The 17,653-nt window shown below is 40.5% G+C and overlaps 1 protein-coding gene across 18 annotated transcripts in view; it reads left to right on the top strand.

The window, feature by feature from the left end:
• Positions 1-17,653, top strand: part of FGD4 (FYVE, RhoGEF and PH domain containing 4) — a 260,601-nt gene that overhangs the window by 134,403 nt on the left and 108,545 nt on the right. For 4 of the 18 annotated variants that reach the window (XM_074006571.1, XM_005570525.5, XM_074006579.1 and 1 more), the window contains exon 1: positions 12,436-12,609. The exons of the other annotated variants lie outside the window; for them this stretch is intronic. Coding sequence is in view for 1 of the 4 variants with exons in the window: in XM_005570525.5 (XP_005570582.3) it covers positions 12,519-12,609 (91 nt within the window). In the remaining 3 variants the exon portion in view is untranslated. Of the gene's footprint in view, positions 1-12,435; positions 12,610-17,653 lie in introns of those variants that run through there. 18 annotated transcript variants of the gene reach the window in all.

Below are 17,653 nucleotides of genomic sequence, written 5' to 3' on the forward strand. Positions count from 1 at the left end.
CCATAATAATGAACAGGACAGACACGGTCCCTGTCCTGTAGAAGCTTTGGACATGGTAGGGAAGACATGCTAAAAAAGGACATTGCAAGTCAGGCGCGGTGGCTCATGCCTGTAATCCCAGCACTTTGGGAGTCCAAGGCGGGCGGATCACAAGGTCAAGAGATTGAGACCATCCTGGCCAACATGGCAAAACCCTGTCTCTACTGAAAATACAAAAATTAGCTGGCATGCCTGTAATTCCAGCTACTCGTGAGGCTGAGGCAGGAGAATCCCTTGAACCAGGGAATCGGAGGTTGCAGTGAGCCAAGATCGTGCCACTGCACTCCAGCCTGGGACAGAGCGAGACTCCGTCTCCAAAAAAAAAAAGGACATTGCATGAATATTTAATTATGTTTGTGTGGAAGTATTCAAAGGAAACCCACAGGGAATAATTATACTTATTCATATGTAGAGACCTTAAGGTCACAGGAAGTGAAAAAGCTGGTGTGGCTGAAGTGATGGGCAGGACTTTATAAAAAATTCCCAAGTCCCTAACAATGTGTCCCATATAGTATATTGAGTCCCATATAGGGGCTCAGTAATTCTTTGTAAATAAACAAATACAGCATCTTTAGAAAGAATTTTAAATGTTTTTGAGTTTTAGCATTTACTTTAAAAAATATTGTTTTCTAGTTTGCCATAGGTTACTCTAATTTCTACTGTTTTAAACTCGAATCCTTACCCATTTGTGGCAAATAACATTTGCCTCTGCTATCCCGTGCAGAAGATGAAGATAAGCCATACTCCCTGAACAGTGAAGTGTTTACTAATACAAGATTATTTATCTTAAGTTCCACTACTGATGAACTGTTGTGTCTTAAAGCCTATGTAGATATTTTATAATCCTTAGCATAGTACTGAAGAACTGTTTCAACATGATTACTAAAGTTGACAATATATAGATTGCCAGAATAATAATTAGAAAATTCCAAATAAATAAATGTGTAATTTATTTAGTACCCATTTAAAAGTGCATGTGATGGAAATGAGCTGTTTTTTTAAAAAATTAGTTCCTTTTTTATCTTTGACCTTATTTCCTACCACAAATTCAGTAACTTATGAAGATATTTAAAAGCTGACTAAATTTGGATCTACTAATATTCTTTTTTCCTTGGAATTTTATTACTGTAATGTACTTCTGAGATTGTATTAAAAAAGAAAGTTCTGAGATTGTATTAAAAAAGAAACTGCATGTGTAAGATTATCATTATCTGTGGTGGGTGGGGGTGGATACGTAGAGTGGATGATTTGCAAAAGAAAGGAAGATCCTCGTTATATTTAGGGTATCTTTTCTTTCCACATTCTGAATTTGGCCTTTAAGAATATTCGGGCCAACACAAAAGGCCCAAATCACTGCTGTTACCCCAGGAAGCTGTGCATTAGGGTTTTGGGGGAAGGAGGACGATAATTAGAAGTAATTTGGATCAGGCAGCTCATCAAAAAATAGAGAAATGGGCCAGGTGCGGTGGCTCACGCCTGTAATCCCAGCACTTTGGGAGGCCGAGGCGGGTGGATCATGAGGTCAGGAGATGGAGACCATCCTGGCTAACACGGTGAAACCCTGTCTCTACTAAAAATACAAGAAAATTAGCCAGGCATGGTGGCAGGCGCCTGTAGTCCCAGCTACTCGGGAGGCTGAGGCAGGAGAATGGTGTGAACCTGGGAGGTGGAGCTTGCAGTGAGCCAAGATCATGCCACTGCACTCCAGCCTGGGTGACAGAGCGAGACTCCGTCTCAAAAAAAAAAAGAGAAATGAAAGCCTTCCTTCTTTTCTCTCAAGTTAGTAGCAAGTAACTGGCTGTACTTTATCCTTTGTCTGACCCGGCAGGGGCAGAACCAACATTTTATTTTCTTTAAGTCTCAGAGGAGCCTTTTCTGGAAGCTGCATGGTTATTTCAAAGTTGGAAAAAATAATAGGTTCCTGTGGAAATTTACGAAAACATTTTTCTTGACTTCCTTCTCAAAACCTTGGGTGATTGATAGAGGGAGCATGGTTTAGGAGCCATATTTTGAAAGCAAAGTGGCAAGAGATGAGGGGTAGAGCCTTCAGGCTTTCTGTGAAATTAAGATCGCATTCTAAGTGCAGTATGCAGCCACTGAGGCTTTTGGCAGGCACTGATGAACACTTCTGTAAACCACAGTGAAGTTTGCATGTCTGCCGCCAATTTCCTTTCTACAAAGCCTGAAATAATATCCTTTCCCTCCTTATGATGCCCAATGAAATCCTACTTATCCTTCAATGTAAAGTTCAAGCTTCCCTTCTTCAGTGAAGGAGGTAGTTATCTAGATATTTAGGAAGGAGAGCATGAACTGAAAAGGGAACCTTCTGCATAGTGGAGTAACTGTAAACCCCCTCCTGGCTCAGTTCCTCAGAGCAGAGAGTGAAAAAAGAGAACACAGAGAAATAGTGCAAGCAGTGGAGTGTCTATCATAGGGTTGACTAAGCATGAGCATACAAGTTGGGATGCAAGGAGAGGCTGCTGAGGTTGGGAAGCATAAATTTATGGCAGAGAATGTTTGCAATTTTTGAAAGTGTGATAAAATATTTATGACATTTACTATTTTGAATATTTTTAAGTGTGTGGTTCTGTGGCATTAAATACATTTATGTTGTAGTCCAGCCACCACCACCATCCATCTTTAGAACTTTTTCATCCTTCCCAACTGAAACTCTGTACTCATTCAATTAATGTAGTAGTTTTAAGCTAGCAATACATGACAACCTTAGAACTAGAACTGGTGGACAGAGGACTGTGTCATGGTAGGTATGCATGAAAGAGATGTGGTTAAAGGATTCTAAAATGCTACACAAAGCATTTACTGTTTGCAGGTGGATGAAGCTGAGAGGGACTGATAAGGAGGGATGAGGCAGAGAAGAGAAATAAACTTGTATCTGGTTGCATTTAAGTAAATGATTCACATTCAGAAAATACATAGCTCTGGGCCAGGTGTGGTGGCTCACGCCTGTAATCCCAGCACTTTGGGAGGCCAAGGCGGGCAGATCACGAGGTCAGGAGATCGAGACCATCCTGGCTAACACGGTGAAACCCTGTCTCTACTAAAAATACAAAAACAAAATTAGCCTGATGTTGTGGTGGGCACCTGTAGTCCCAGCTACTTGGGAGGGTGAGGTTGGAGAATGGCGTGAACCCGGGAGGTGGAGCTTGCAATGAGCTGAGATCTTGCCACTGCACTCCAGCCTGGGCAACAGAGCGAGACTCCATCTCAAAAAAAAAAAGAGAAAATACATAGTTCTTCTGGTATGAATAGCCACCTGGCATTGATCTACTGGAATCCAAAGAAATTAATAGTAAAAATAATAATGGTTATAATTAAACACCATGTTTGTTCTTAGAAGTAAGATAAATTGGCCGGGCGTGGTGGTTCATGCCTGTAATCCCAGCACTTTGGGAGGCCGAGGTGGGCGGATCACGAGGTCAGGAGATCGAGACCATCCTGGCCAACACGATTAAACCCCATCTCTACTAAAAATACAAAAAATTAGCTGGGCGTGGGCGGGCGCCTGTAGTCCCAGCTACTCGGGAGGCTGAGGCAGGAGAATTGCTTGAATCCACGAGGCAGAGGGTGCAGTGAACTGAGATTGCACCACTGCACTCCAGCATGGGCGACAGAGGGAAACTCTGTCTAAAAAAAAAAAAGATAAATTACCTGGAATTAGTATAAAAGCAAAATTTGATAAGAGACAATAGATTTGGAGAAAATATTTGTGATATGAACTCCTTCAAAGACAGCTATAATTCAGTTAAACAAACAAAAAAAATATGTGGCCGGGCATGGTGGCTCACACCTGCAATCCCAGCACTTTGGGAGGCCAAGATGGGAGGACTGCTTAAGCCTAGGAGTTTGAGACTATCCTGGACAACATAGGGAGACTCTGGCTGTACAAAAATGTGAAAAATTAGCTGGGCATGGTGACATGTGCCTGTAGTCTCAGCTACTTAAGAGGCTGAGGTGGGAGGATTGCTTGAGCATGGGAGGTCAAGGCTGCGGTGAGCTGTGATCATACCACTGTGATCCACCTGGGTGACAGAGTGAGACTCTGTTTAAAAAAACAAACAAAAAAGAGTGCAGAGATTACAGAAGTTTTTTTAGAAAAATGGCTAATAAATATTTATAAACATAGAAATTGTTGATTAGGAAAATACAAAATTTAAACAATGAAGTGCTGTTGTTTAGTATGAAATATTTTATGCATAATAAGTTGTGTGTGTATGTATATATCTCTAAAGATTGTTTAAAGAACAAGAGCAAAACAGACTTTAAGAATTAGGATGTTACCAATACCTTTGAAGCCCCTGTGTTCTTCCTTTTTCTACTGTGCCTCCCCACCAGAGGTATCTGCCATCCTGAAATTGTTGTCTAGTGTACCTTTGCTTTTCTCCCTCTCCAGAATGAGGGTTTTGTGACCCAACAATCTGATTAGAGTCCTGCGTTGGGCAGGTGCAAGGAGGGCAAAGAGAGATTATTTTCTGAGGTGTAAAGTACCCCAGCCTCATAACAAGGCCGTGAGAGTTATGAACTGGAACTGTGGACAAAAATCATAACATCACACCACATATGGTTATGTGTCTATAACAACATTTTGGAATGTTTTAAAACTACATACTATATACAACTGGAATTGTGCTTTATTCTGTGTACTTTATTCACTACACATTGTGAGAATGGCCTATGTTGATGTGTAGCTGTAGTTCATTTGTTTTAACTCAGATATAGTATTACATCACATAAATATACTATAAATTTACTTATCCATACTCTGTCAACTAAGAGTAAAGATTTTAAAAATTAATAATCTAGTGTAGATTAATGGTAAAGGGCAGAGAGGATATATATTGATATCATCCCTTGCAAGGTAAAGTTTTCAGTAAGTTACCAAAATTTAAAATTCAGACACCATTGAGCTGTCAAGTCCACATCTAGTAATCTATCCAAAAAAAATTTGTGCAAATATAGAGAAATTTACTAGGATGCTCTTTTAAAAAAGTAATAAAATTATGTTTGTTAATTAAATTAAATGAATTACAATAGAGTTAAACCATGGAATATTATGCAGTGTTTAATGTCAGGCTGATCAATACATATACGTTGAAGGGTGTCTGACAGGGAGCCTAGCCTGTGGAATGCTGACAGGAGCAGTGAGCGAGGATGGTGCGCTCCCTTTGCAGTCCTGCCCCTACTTGACCAGGGGCACCACACACATCCAGAATCGTTTTCTTCCCAGAGCCTGGCCAGGCATCTCTCTCTCTCTTTTTTTTTTTTTTTTTTTTTTGAGATAGAGTCTCACTCTGTCGCCCAGGCTGAAGTGCAGTGGCGCAATCTCGACTCACTGCAACCTCCGCCTCCTTGGTTCAAGCAATTCTCCTGCCTCAGCCTCCCGAGTAGCTGGGACTACAGGCGTCTGTCACCACGCCCGGCTAATTTTTGTATTTTTAGTAGAGGCGGCGTTTCACCATGTTGGTGAGGCTGGTCTCGAGCTCCTGACCTCAAGTGATCCGCCTGCCTCGGCCTCCCAAAGTGCTAGAATTACAGGCATGAGCTACTGTGCCCAGCCCCAGACATCTCAAGTATAACAATAAAATCCTAATCCTTAACATGGTATCTTGTTGGAAGTCATCATCTGTGTCATGGTTATCTTAGTTTTTTTCTTTTTTTTCTCCCCTTCTTTCTTTTTTGAGACAGAGTCTCACCCTGTCACCAGGCTAGAATGCAGTGGCACGATCTCAGCTCACTGCAGACTTCGCCTCCTAGATTCAAGTGATTCCCCTGCTTCAGCCTCCTGAGTAGCTGGGACTACAGTTGTGCCACCACATCCAGCTAATTGTTGTATTTTTAGTAGAGATGGGTTTTACCGCGTTGGCCAGGATGGTCTCGATCTCCTGACCTCATGATACACCCGCCACATCCACCCAAAGTGCTGGGATTAACAGGTGTAAGCCACTGCACCCGGCCTATCTTAGTATTTTAATGTAGTAAGTCGACCACGGTGAGGGAAAATGCTGAAAGAGGAAATATTACCAACTGAAATCCCTATAGATAAGATCAGAGAGATTGTAAATTGGGGTTTAGGGATCAATTTCCTAATTTAGATTAGTATAATGTTTTTATTCTCTAGTATTATGTATTTTTTGGTGGAAGAGGATCAAGGGAGGATGACATCACAGATAAAATTTCCTTTTTCTTTTTCCTATTTTTTTTGGTGACAGTCTTGCTCTGTCACCCAGGCTGGAGTTCAGTGGTGTGATCTCAGGTCGCTGCAACCTCTGCCTCAGCCTCCCAAGTAGCTGGGATTTCAAGCACGTTCCACCACACCTGGCTGATTTTTGTTTTTCTTTTTTAGTAGAAACAGGGTTTCACCATGTTGTCCAGCCTGGTCTCAAACTCCTGGACTCAACCGATCCTTCGGCTTCAGCCTCCCAGAGTGCTGGGATTACAGGCATGAGCCACTGAGCTGGGCTGGTAAGGTTTCTTCTTAACAGTACTAAGTTGTCACTCAGCGTGTGTGGGTTGGGGGATTGGTTCCAGGACCATCACCCTCATATCGAAATCTGTGCTTGCACAAGTCTCTTATATAAAATGGCATAGTGTTTGCATATAACCTAGGCACATCCTTACTTATACTTTTTTTTTTTTTTTTGAGATAGAGTCTCGCTCTGTCACCCAGGCTGGAGTGCAGTGGCATAATCTCAGCTCACTGTAACCTCTGCCTCCCAGTTTCAAGCAATTCTCCTGACTCAAGCCTCCTGAGTACCTGGGATTACAGGTGCGCACCACCATGCCTGGCTTACTTTTTGTATTTTTAGTAGAGACGAAGTTTCACCATATTGACCAGGCTGATCTCAAACTCCTGACCTCAGGCGATCTGCCTGCCTCAGCCTCCCAAAATGCTGAGATTACAAGTGAGTGCCACTGCACCCGCCCTTCCCTTATACTTTAAATCATCTCATAATATTTAATACGGTGCAATGTAAACACTATGCAAATAGTTATATTTTTTAAAATTTTATTTTTTATTGTTGTATTGTTTTTATTTGAAATCGTATTTGAATATTTTTGATCCACAGTTGCTTGCACCTGCAAATGCAGAAACCTTGGATGTGGAGGCCAGCTGTACTCTGTGTGTGTGTGTGACTATAAGTGAACAGATAACTAAAGAGGTGATAGAAAACTTTTTTTATTAATTATTTTTAATAAAAAAAAGATGTTCAAGGATAATAGATTTGCTTTGAAGATTTGTACCAAAATGGTTTGGTACAAAAATATTCAAGCAATAGGATTTACTTGGCATACATTCAAGAATTTCTATGCCTCATTTTATTAAGCCTCAGAGACATGCAAAATGGAAATTATGCATCTTTTTTTTTTTTCTTTTTTTTTTTTTTGATACAGAATCTCACTCTGTTGCCAGGCTGGAGTGCAGTGACACAATCTCGGCTCACTGCAATATCCGTCTCCCGGATTCAAGCAATTCTCCTGCCTTAGCCTCCCAAGTAGCTGCAACTACAGGCGTGCACCACCACGCCCAGTTAATTTTTGTATTTTTAGTAGATATGGGGTTTCACCATGTTGGCCAGGATGGTCTCCATCTCTTAACCTCGTGATCCACCCGCCTCGGCCTGCCAAAGTGCTGGGATTACAGGCGTGAGTCACCGCACCTGGCCTACTTTCATTATGTTTTCCTACTCCATTTTCTATATTATCTGTTAGTTAAATACTAACATTTACTAGGAATAATTTTCCTGTTACTTTTTTGCTAGTATGTGCTTATTTGTACATAATTTATTAAAGCTGACATTGCCGGCCGGGCGCGGTGGCTCACGCCTGTAATCCCAGCACTTTGGGAGGCTGAGGCAGTTGGATCATGAGTTCAGGATTTCAAGACCAGTCTGACCAACATGGTGAAACCCCATCTCTACTAAAAATACAAAAATTAGCCAAGCGTGGTGGCACTTGCCTATAATCCCAGCTGCTCAGGAGGCTGGCAGGAGAATCACTTGAACCTGGGAGGCGGAGGTTGCAGTGAGCCAAAATTAAGCCACTTCACTCCAGCCTGGGTGACAGGGTGAGACTCTGTCTGAAAATAAAAAAATTAAAAAAAAATAAATAAAGCTGACATTGCCAATGGTATGTTAGGTTAATTGGGATGTCTTCAATTATATGACAGCTAATGTGCCAGTTAAGTTTAAATAAAAATGCTAAGGCAAACAACTTAGTCTTCCTTTTATTTTTAAACATTGTAGATTTATAGGTTTTAATTCAGGAAGTGCAGGTTGCATATAAAATTCTTGATTTCAGATCATTTCCATGGAAAATGGTAAACTATTGAATATAATATAGGTAGGCTTTTATTTAAAATTTTAATATAATGAAAAAACATTATTACGAAATATCATGTGTGCTGGGCACGGTGGCTCATGCCTGTAATCACAGCACTTTGGGAGGCTGAGGCAGGTGGATCACTTGAGGTGAGGAGTTCGAGACCAGACTGGCCAACATGGTGAAACCCTGTCTCTACTAAAACAAAAATTAGCCAGGCCCAGTGGCATGTGTCTATAATCCCAGATACTAGAGAAGCTGAGGCATGGGAATTGCTTGAACCCAGGAGGCAGAGGTTGCAGTGAGCTGAGGTCACACCACTGCACTCTAACCTGGGTGACAGAGAGTCCTCAAAAAAAAGAAATATCACGTGAATGTTTGGCAGAACTTGGTTAAGTTTCTTATTCAGTGGAATGTGTACAGAAATAACATCTCTACGAGGAGGGAGAAGTGAAAGGGTTGGATGATAGCCACTAAGTCTTCAGAGCATGATATCATAAACTTCAGCTTTTACAAACGGACAATGTATGGGGAATTAATTAGATCACTTTTAATAAATTTGCCAACTTTTTTGTAAATCACAGAAAATGAATTTGTGATTATCTCTACTGTTGACAATGAGAAGTGTAGTGGATATACCAAAAATCATTTAGTGTTGAGTTTACACTATCTATGACAGTTAGTTTCCTAGCCTTTTTTTTTTAAACGGAGCCTTGTTCTGTCGCCAGGTAGAGTGCAATGGTGCGATCGCAGCTCACTGCACTTCCCCTTTCCGGGTTCAAGCAATTCTCCTGCCTCAGTCTCCTGAGTAGCTGGGACTACAGGCGCACGCCACCATGCCCAGCTAATTTTTGTATTTTTAGTAGAGACAGGGTTTCACCATGTTGGTCAGATGGTCTCGATCTTGACCTCATGATCCCACCTTGGCCTCCCAAAGTGCTGGGATTACAGGTGTGAGCCACCGCTCCCGGCCCAACTAGCATCTTTTTTAATGAATGAATTGTTTTTATTTGCTTCTAATTTTTTTTTAAATTAAAAGATAATTTGCATACATTAAAATTCAACCTCTTTAGGGTACAATTCTGAATTTTGACAAATGCATGCAGTCATGTAACCACCACCACCACAATGAAGATACAGAACAGTTCCTTCAGTTCCAAAATTCTGTCATGCCCTTTTACGAAAAGTCAGTTCCCTTACCACCAGCCCTGGCAACCTTGGATCTGTTTACTATTCCTATAGGTTTGTCTTTTCCAGAATGTCTCATTTTATCATATATGTGTAGCCCTTTACGTCGGCTTCTTTCTAATGCATATGCAGGTATCTTGCGTTCATCCCTTATTATTGCTTTGTGGTATGCCATTGTATGGATGTACCACAGTTTGTTTCCCATTCACTACTTGAAGAACAAGTATGCATTTCTAGTTTTGGGTGATTATGAATAAAGGCTCTGTAAACATTTTTGTCAATGTAAATACTCGTTTTACTTAGGTTAAGTACCTAAGAGTTAGGATTGCTGGCTCATAGGGTAAGTGCATTCCCACCTGGTGAGAAACTGCTATTGCTCCTATTGGGTAGCCTAGAATTTCGTGTTAAGTTTGTGGTAGATGCTGCAGATTATTGCAGATTGTCCACTTGTGGGCAATTGAGAGTCAGTCATAATTGTTATGTTTTATTTTAGTTACCACTTTCTCCTGCAAGCCATGTTTTGATTTCTGGCCTTCATCTATAAAGATTCAAAAGTGAATGCAGTAGTGTCCCGTTTTCCGCAGGGGATGTATTCCAAGACCCTAGTGGATGCCTGAAACTGCATATAGGACTGAATAGTATATGTACTGTTTTCTCCTTTACATCCATACCTATAATAAAGTTTAATTTATAAATTAGTCACAGTAAGAGATTAACAGCAATAGCAATAAAATAGAACAATTATAACAATATACTGTAATAAAGATTATGTGAATGTGGTATCTCTCTCAAAATATTGTATGTAATATTTTCAGCCTAAAGTTGATCACAGGTAAAGGGTGACTGCTGTACCATTATGTCTTAATTTGTTGTACAACGATGAATTTAATATCTTAATGGTTATCATTGTACTAGCATGAGTGGTCAAGATTTTTAACCTCCTGAACTTAGTTTTCTCTTCTGCAAAATGGTGATAAATTATCGCTACCTTACAGAGTGGTATTCTTCCGTAAGATGGTGATAAATTATTACCCTGCAATAAGGACTTTATGAAATTCTACACGGAAAATGCTTAACATAGCAATGGGCACAAAGCACATGTTAGCTTTTTTTTTTTTTAAGTGTTTGTTTTAATACCAAACCTGAGATTATAATTTAAACATTCCTATCAAAGCTCAGGAAGTACAGACAGACGCTGGGGCATTTTTGTGACCGGGAAATAGTCTGGTTTTTACATTACTGAAATTTGCCAAGGCTAAGTGGTCTTGGAATCAAACCTAAACAGTTTCTCTGCCACAGTGAAATTTAAACACATATGGGTGGAGTTTGCAAAGGAATTAAAAACAATTCAGGTTTCTTCTCTTTGACTTATTTTCTCCATGTACTATTACCCTATTCTGTATTAGATTAATTGTAAAGCTTATTTATTCATGCCTTATATACACATTTCTATTACTAAAAAAGTACCACTTTCATTAAAATGATTGACAACCCCTGTGTCCTGATGGGGAGCTTGTGTTGAAGTGGGAGAACAAACCCCTTACACCTCATCCTCAGCATTGTATTGGCTCCCACCTGACATCCATCAGCTCCTAGCAGGCGTGCAATTTACAAGTCCTTTAATCCTCCCCAACCCAGCAATTCACTGCCCCAGTGGCTCTCAAAGTGTGATTCCTGTAGTGAAGGCCCAGGTCAGCAGTGTCACTGTCTCCTGGGAGCTTGTTAGAAATGCAAATTATGTGGCCCCACCGTACACTGAATCTGACTTTGATAGGGCATTCAGTGATGTACGTCTTGATAACCCACTAGGTGATTCAAGTGCACACTAGAGAGAGGGAACCACCAGAGAGGAGGGGGTTGGAGAGGTTATTTTCCCCAGTGAGGGAGAATGTCTGTAGCCTGTTAACTCATTATGATTTTATAAATATTTTAATCTGACATTTTCTTTTGTTTGTTTGTTTGTTTTTGAGATGGAGTCTCACTCTGTCGCCCAGGCTGGAGTGCAGTGGCGCAATGTCAGCTCACTGCAACCTCCACCTCCTGGGTTCAAGCGATTCTTCTGCCTCAGCCTCCTGAGTAGCTTAGATTACAGGTACCCCCCACCACGCCTGGCTAATTGTTGTATTTTTGGTAGAGATGGATTTTACCATGTTGGCCAGGCTGGTCTCGGAACTCCTGACCTCAGGTGATCCACCCACCTCAGCCTGCCAAAGTGCTGAGATTACAGGCATGAGCCACCGTGCCTGGCTTTAATCTGACATTTTCTGATTTTTCAAGGCTGTGGGAAATTGTTAATGTACTGATTGCAGTATGTAAAATTATAAAGACAGATAAAAATGAGTAATAAATATTTTACCAGTTAAACTATGTTTTGAAATAACATATACAGCTTGTTTTCCTTAGGAAATATGTATGTAGTAGTTATTAATTCTGTATTATTTAGTCACTGAAATCAATGAGCTGTGCTGGAAAGGAAAACATAAATGGGAAAATGGTATTTGAGGTCATTCAAAATGAGATTTTAACATCTTAAGCTTGTGAATCATGAATCTGTAACAAACATCTTGGTCCAGGGCAGTAGCCCTGTTAAATAGAAACAAACTGTTTTTCCGTTAGCTTTTTAGAGCATTACTAATAGTTAAGGCATTAGTCCATTTAGAAATCACCCTATTCCCAGCTGTACTTTGAACGCTTTTAAAGGTTCCATGTGCCTCAGTTGTTTACTTTACTTTGATAAATAGAAGGCTCTCTGTGCTCATATACTCCGTCTCATGCAGTGCGCTGCAGCAGTCCGTCCTCTGGGGAGGTGTGGCATGTTTTGCATGAGGTGGTCCTTGGGCAGTTAAGTTCGAAGAATGCACTGAAGTCATAGTGCATTGGTCTGAGCTCCTGGCAGATCCTGTGTGATCTTCAGCCTCCCCGAGGCTTTACAGCCAGGAGTGAGATTTTATCACATGAACTTTAAAAGAGTAAAGCCAAATATCTTTTTATTAAACCAGAGTAGATTAATTATCAGTATATGTGAAATCATGTCCACTGATCAAGGTAAGTGGTTTCATTTTCTAGTAGATATAGTTTTTTCTTCCCCAGCGTGGGTCACTTTGTAACACGGCATGCTGCGGGATGTAAAAGTGGCAGAGTTTGGTTTTATTTTAAAGTTAATAGAACTCACATTGGTTTTCAACTTCAAGATTAAAATATATGCTATTGATGGGTTTGACTCTCCTGGAGGCTTCTTCTGGGCTAACCAGATACAAATGTGTTTGATAGTTATGTTCCTCTGGCTTATTTTTATTAACATAAGTAAAGTTTGGAAATTCAGTCACTGAGGGGAGAAATACAGAGAAAGAAAGAAACAGTTTTCTCTTTTTCCTTCCGTTTCTGGTGTGAACAAATGTTAAGAAATATTTATTACTAATCTTTTTTCTAGTGCTACTGCATGGAGCATTGTTCTGTTAAAACAAACAAAAATTCCCACCATCCCAGTCTTGTTTTGGTGAAGTTCAGGGGAGTAAGTATTATTTGTTTTTCCATAAAAGACAACATTGTAGAGATAGGCACGAGTTTGTTTTTTAAAAATTGTTAGTGGTAGTAGTAGTAAGCCACTGTGGTCTCTTTGAATGTTGTAGAGAGTATATTAATGAGAAACTGAGTCTTTGAAATAGAAGTGTAATTCTACTGTGTGATAGAAATGTAATCATGTGACGGGAAATGTCTGCTAAAAATATTTTTAATAGCTGAAATGGGTTCATTTTGTTTATCTATTTTTCCGTTCGTTTTTGACTGGATATAAGCCTCGCTGAAAAATGTCTACATTGCTGAACAAGATAAACTAAAACTTAGAACCGGCAGCCCTCACAGTTATCAGTATTCTTTCTGATGGTGGTGTGGCTCTTTCCTTCCTTAAGTGTCAGGGGCATACGCTGAGTGTGGAAGCCCAAGGTTGGGGTTGGTGACAGCACTGCCTCGGGAGAGCTGAGGCGCCCCTCCTGCAGCTGCACAGCTGGCTCTGTTCCCAGGTTCTAGTAGCTGCGGGAGGGTTAAGCAGCCCAGTCCATGCCTGCCCCTGCTCCCTCCGTCACTCAGGCAGAAGGCTGAATTCTTTTGCAGGCGTTCTACCACTCTTGCATCAAGTTTGGAGGTCTTGTGATCTCTCCAAAATTTACCATCATACTCTAAATATGAAATAAATTTTTTAAAATGCTGCAAAAGGAAAGTGTTTTCTCACCCCAAGCAGTGAAGTTTTAGGTTCTCTTTTTCCTGAAATAGCTTCTGTTCCTTCTCATTTCATCTTTAGTTAGAGATGATTGGAGAGACAGTATTCCCTCCTGGAAGGCAGCTCTTAATTAGGGAGGAAAATCCTTCTAGAACAGGAAGATGAAGCTTGAGAGGTCAATGTTGACAAACATAGAGAAATTGTTGGCTCTTGTTTTCTGCTTTAATGGACAGCACCCTTTAGAGAGTGGCCACTACAACAGTACGGGCTTTTTAAGTTCCTTTTTAGGTTTTTAAACTGAGAAGATAGTAATATAGCACTTCCTGCCTACACTACTGGATAATTTTGTTAAATCATCTAAGAAAAATTGTAAATATGCGTATTTAGTGCACATGTTATTTACAATAGTTTTATCTTTTTTAAATGACCTGAAAAAACTTCTTTTTCTAAAGCTTATGCTTTCAGGCAAACTCCTTTCATGTGAAAGAAATGAAATATGATGGAGTATGATGAATGACTCAATAGGAAATATTATGCAGTTCTTTGGAAGGATGATAACCTGGTATTCATTTAATAAACATCCAAATGTACGTGTAACCTGAACTGCAAACTAGGATTAAGATTTAAATTTAATCGGTTCTTCTTAGATACTAGAATAGACTTGAGGAGGTCAAGAGTAGATAGGAGGTTCCTGGAATAATCTAAGGAAAAGTTGAGTTCATTTATTTCAAAAATAAAAAGGCATTTTCTTAGATGTTTTGTAGCCCATCCCTGCCCACTTCCTGAGCCACCTTCTGATAACCTTTACTATAGGCGCCTTTTATCTTTATAAAATAACAAGCTAATTTTTATTGGCTGAAGTACATTTATAAATGTCTTCACCCTGGTTTGTGTGTGTTCTCTGATTTATCGCCCACCACAGCACCTGCTAAGCTCTGGCTGGAACAGGTCCTTCCATTTTTATTCCCTGGCGAATTGACACAGTTAGTTGGTTATATGTTTTAGCAGGCAGAAGGAAAATACTTATGAGAAGAAAAATAGTGTTGATCATAGAATTTGGTCATTCTACATGGTGGTTATTATAATAAATTTGGCCTGGCGAAAATGGGTCCTTCACCTTCTTAGAGAATAAGTACACACACATTTTTTTTTTAATTTAAACAAAAAAATAAAAGACTGTGTCACTGTGGTCTTGTCTTTTCCATGCCATTATAAAGCAGTTCTTTCTTTCTTTTTTTTTTTTCTTTTTTTTTTTTGAGACGGAGTCTCACTCTGTCACCCAGGCTGGAGTACAGTGGCGCTAAGCTCCATCTCCCGGGTTCACGCCATTCTCCTGCCTCAGCTTCCTGAGTGGCTGGGACTACAGGCGCCTGCCACCACACCCGGCTAATTTTTTGTATTTTTAGTAGAGATAGGGTTTCACCGTGTTAGCCAGGATGGTCTTGGTCACCTGACCTTGTGATCCGCCCAGTCGGCCTTCCAAAGTGCTGGTGGCATGAGCCACCGTGCCTGATCATAAAGCAGTTATTATTTCTTATGCTCAGTCCCAAAAACCTAGTCTTCCTTGAGTCATTTTTCTCTTACATACAATCTGGCAACAAATCTGGCTTCAAGATCTATCAAATTGACTATGTCTTATTGCCTCTACTGCTTCTTGCCCTGCTTTAGGTTACCCACAGCTTTCCCCTGGATTGGTTCTACTAGTCTCCTATCTACCCTTGACCTCCTGGAGTCCATTCTCTACCTAACAGCCTGTGTGCACCTCTAAAAACGAAAGGCAGATAATTGCCACTTCTCTGCTCGCAGTCCTTCAGTGGATTCCCATCTCTTTCAAAGGAAATCACCTGTTCTTTCAATGATGTGCAAGGCCCTACCTTCTCTAGCCCCTATCCCTACCCCCTTAACTTTCTGACCTCAGCATCAAATATGCTCCCTAGTTTATCCATGTTGTATTCCTTATTTCTCTTTGAACATATCAACTGTGATTCTACCTTAGAATTTTTGTAGTGTTTACACTTTGCTTGGAATGCTAATCCTCAAAATATGTTATGCCTTATTCCCTTCATGTTTACTCAGCTAACACTGTATTAGTGAGACCTCCTTGTCCTCCCTGTATATAGGATATAATAATATCTTCTCATCTAATAGCACTCCTGTTCCTTCACCTAGCTGTACTTTCTTTATAGCACTTTTTTTTTTTTTTTTTTTGAGACAGGGTCTTTCTGTTATCCAGGCTGGAATGTGGTGGCGCAGTCTTGGCTCACTGTAACCTCTGCCTTTCAGGCTCAAACGATCCTCCCACCTCAGCCTCCATAGTAGCCAGGACTTACAGGCACATACCACCATGCCTGGCTAATTTTTATATTTTTAGTAGAGACATGGGTTTTGCCTTGTTGCCCAGGCAGGTCTCAAACTCCTGAGCTCAAGCAATTCACCAGCCTTGGCTTTCCAAAGTGCTGGGATTGCAGGGGTGAGCCACTGTGCCTGGCTCTTCATAGCACTTTTACCATTTAGCATGTTGTACAGATTTTTTGTTGTTGTTGTTGTGGTGGTGTTCACTACTATATTCCTAGGGTCTAGAAAGGTAGCTAATAGGTAGGTACTGGGTACTTTGTTAATATTTGTTGATTGAATACATTTCAATCAACAAATAAAGTAAGGAGGGGTTAGTGAGACTGGAATCTGTGGCTGAGCCCATACATGATTTTGGATGATGAATTAATGGGCTGTGTTGTAAGACAGAAAAGAGATGAGGGGGAGAAGCTTTGGGGTGTGAAACTAAAAAATTTGGAGCGACACTGTCTGTATGGAGAAAATTGTGGCCAAGATTTTTTGCTATTAAAGATGTACTTAGTCTGGGCATGGTGGCTCACACCTGTAATCCCAGCACTTTGGGAGGCCGAGGAGGGCGGCTCATGAGATCAGGAGATCGAGACCATCCTTGCTAACATGGTGAAACCTTGTCTCTAGTAAAGATACAAAAAATCAGCTGGGCATGGTGGCACGCACTTGTAGTCCCAGCTACTCAGTAGGCTGAGGCGGGAGAATCACTTGAACCCAGGAGGCGGAGGTTGCAGTGAGCCGAGATCGTGCTATTGTACTCCAACCTGGGAGACGGAGACTCTGTCTCAAAAAATAAAAAGATAAAAATATATAAAAAAGAGATACTTAATGTTTTGTATTAATGATGTACTTGCCCCTCTTTTTGTTTTTTCTCTTCCTACATTTAAGTCATTTCACTCTTTGAAATACTCTTGTAGGAGGGTGATAGGAAAAGTAAAAAGATTGAATAAAAAATAATTTAGAAATGTTTCCTTAGTAGTTCCTGTAAGGCTTGATGTGGAATAGAAAACCAGTACATGGGCCAGGTGCAGTGGCTCACATCTGTAATCCCAGCACTTTGAGAGGCCTAGGCAGGTGGATCATCTGAGGTTGGGAGTTCAAGATCAGCCTGACCAACATGGAGAAACCCCGTCTCTCCTAAAAATACCAAATTAGCCGGGCGTAGTGGCACACACCTGTAATCCGAGCTACTTGGGAGGCTAAGGCAGGAGAATCACTTGAACCTGGGAGGCGGAGGTTGTGGTGAGCTGAGATCACGCCATTGCACTCCAGCCTGGGCAAGAAGAGCGAAACTCTGTCTCAGGAAAAAAAAAAAAGAAAGAAAAAGAAAGAAAGAAAAACAGTACATGAATTAAAGTGTAAGAATTATTTGTGTGTTTACACTTCATGTAGTTTATTTCCAAATTTAGATAATTGGAAATTGACCTACATTTTAAAATCTGTAGCAACAGTTAACATTAAAAAAAAAAAAGTTCCCTTCCCCAAATGCACAGTTAAAATCTGTGAACTGCTGTTTGCTATTTGATAATA

The sequence above is a fragment of the Macaca fascicularis genome, chromosome 11, assembly GCF_037993035.2.
Source record: "Macaca fascicularis isolate 582-1 chromosome 11, T2T-MFA8v1.1".
Lineage (NCBI taxonomy): Eukaryota > Metazoa > Chordata > Mammalia > Primates > Cercopithecidae > Macaca > Macaca fascicularis.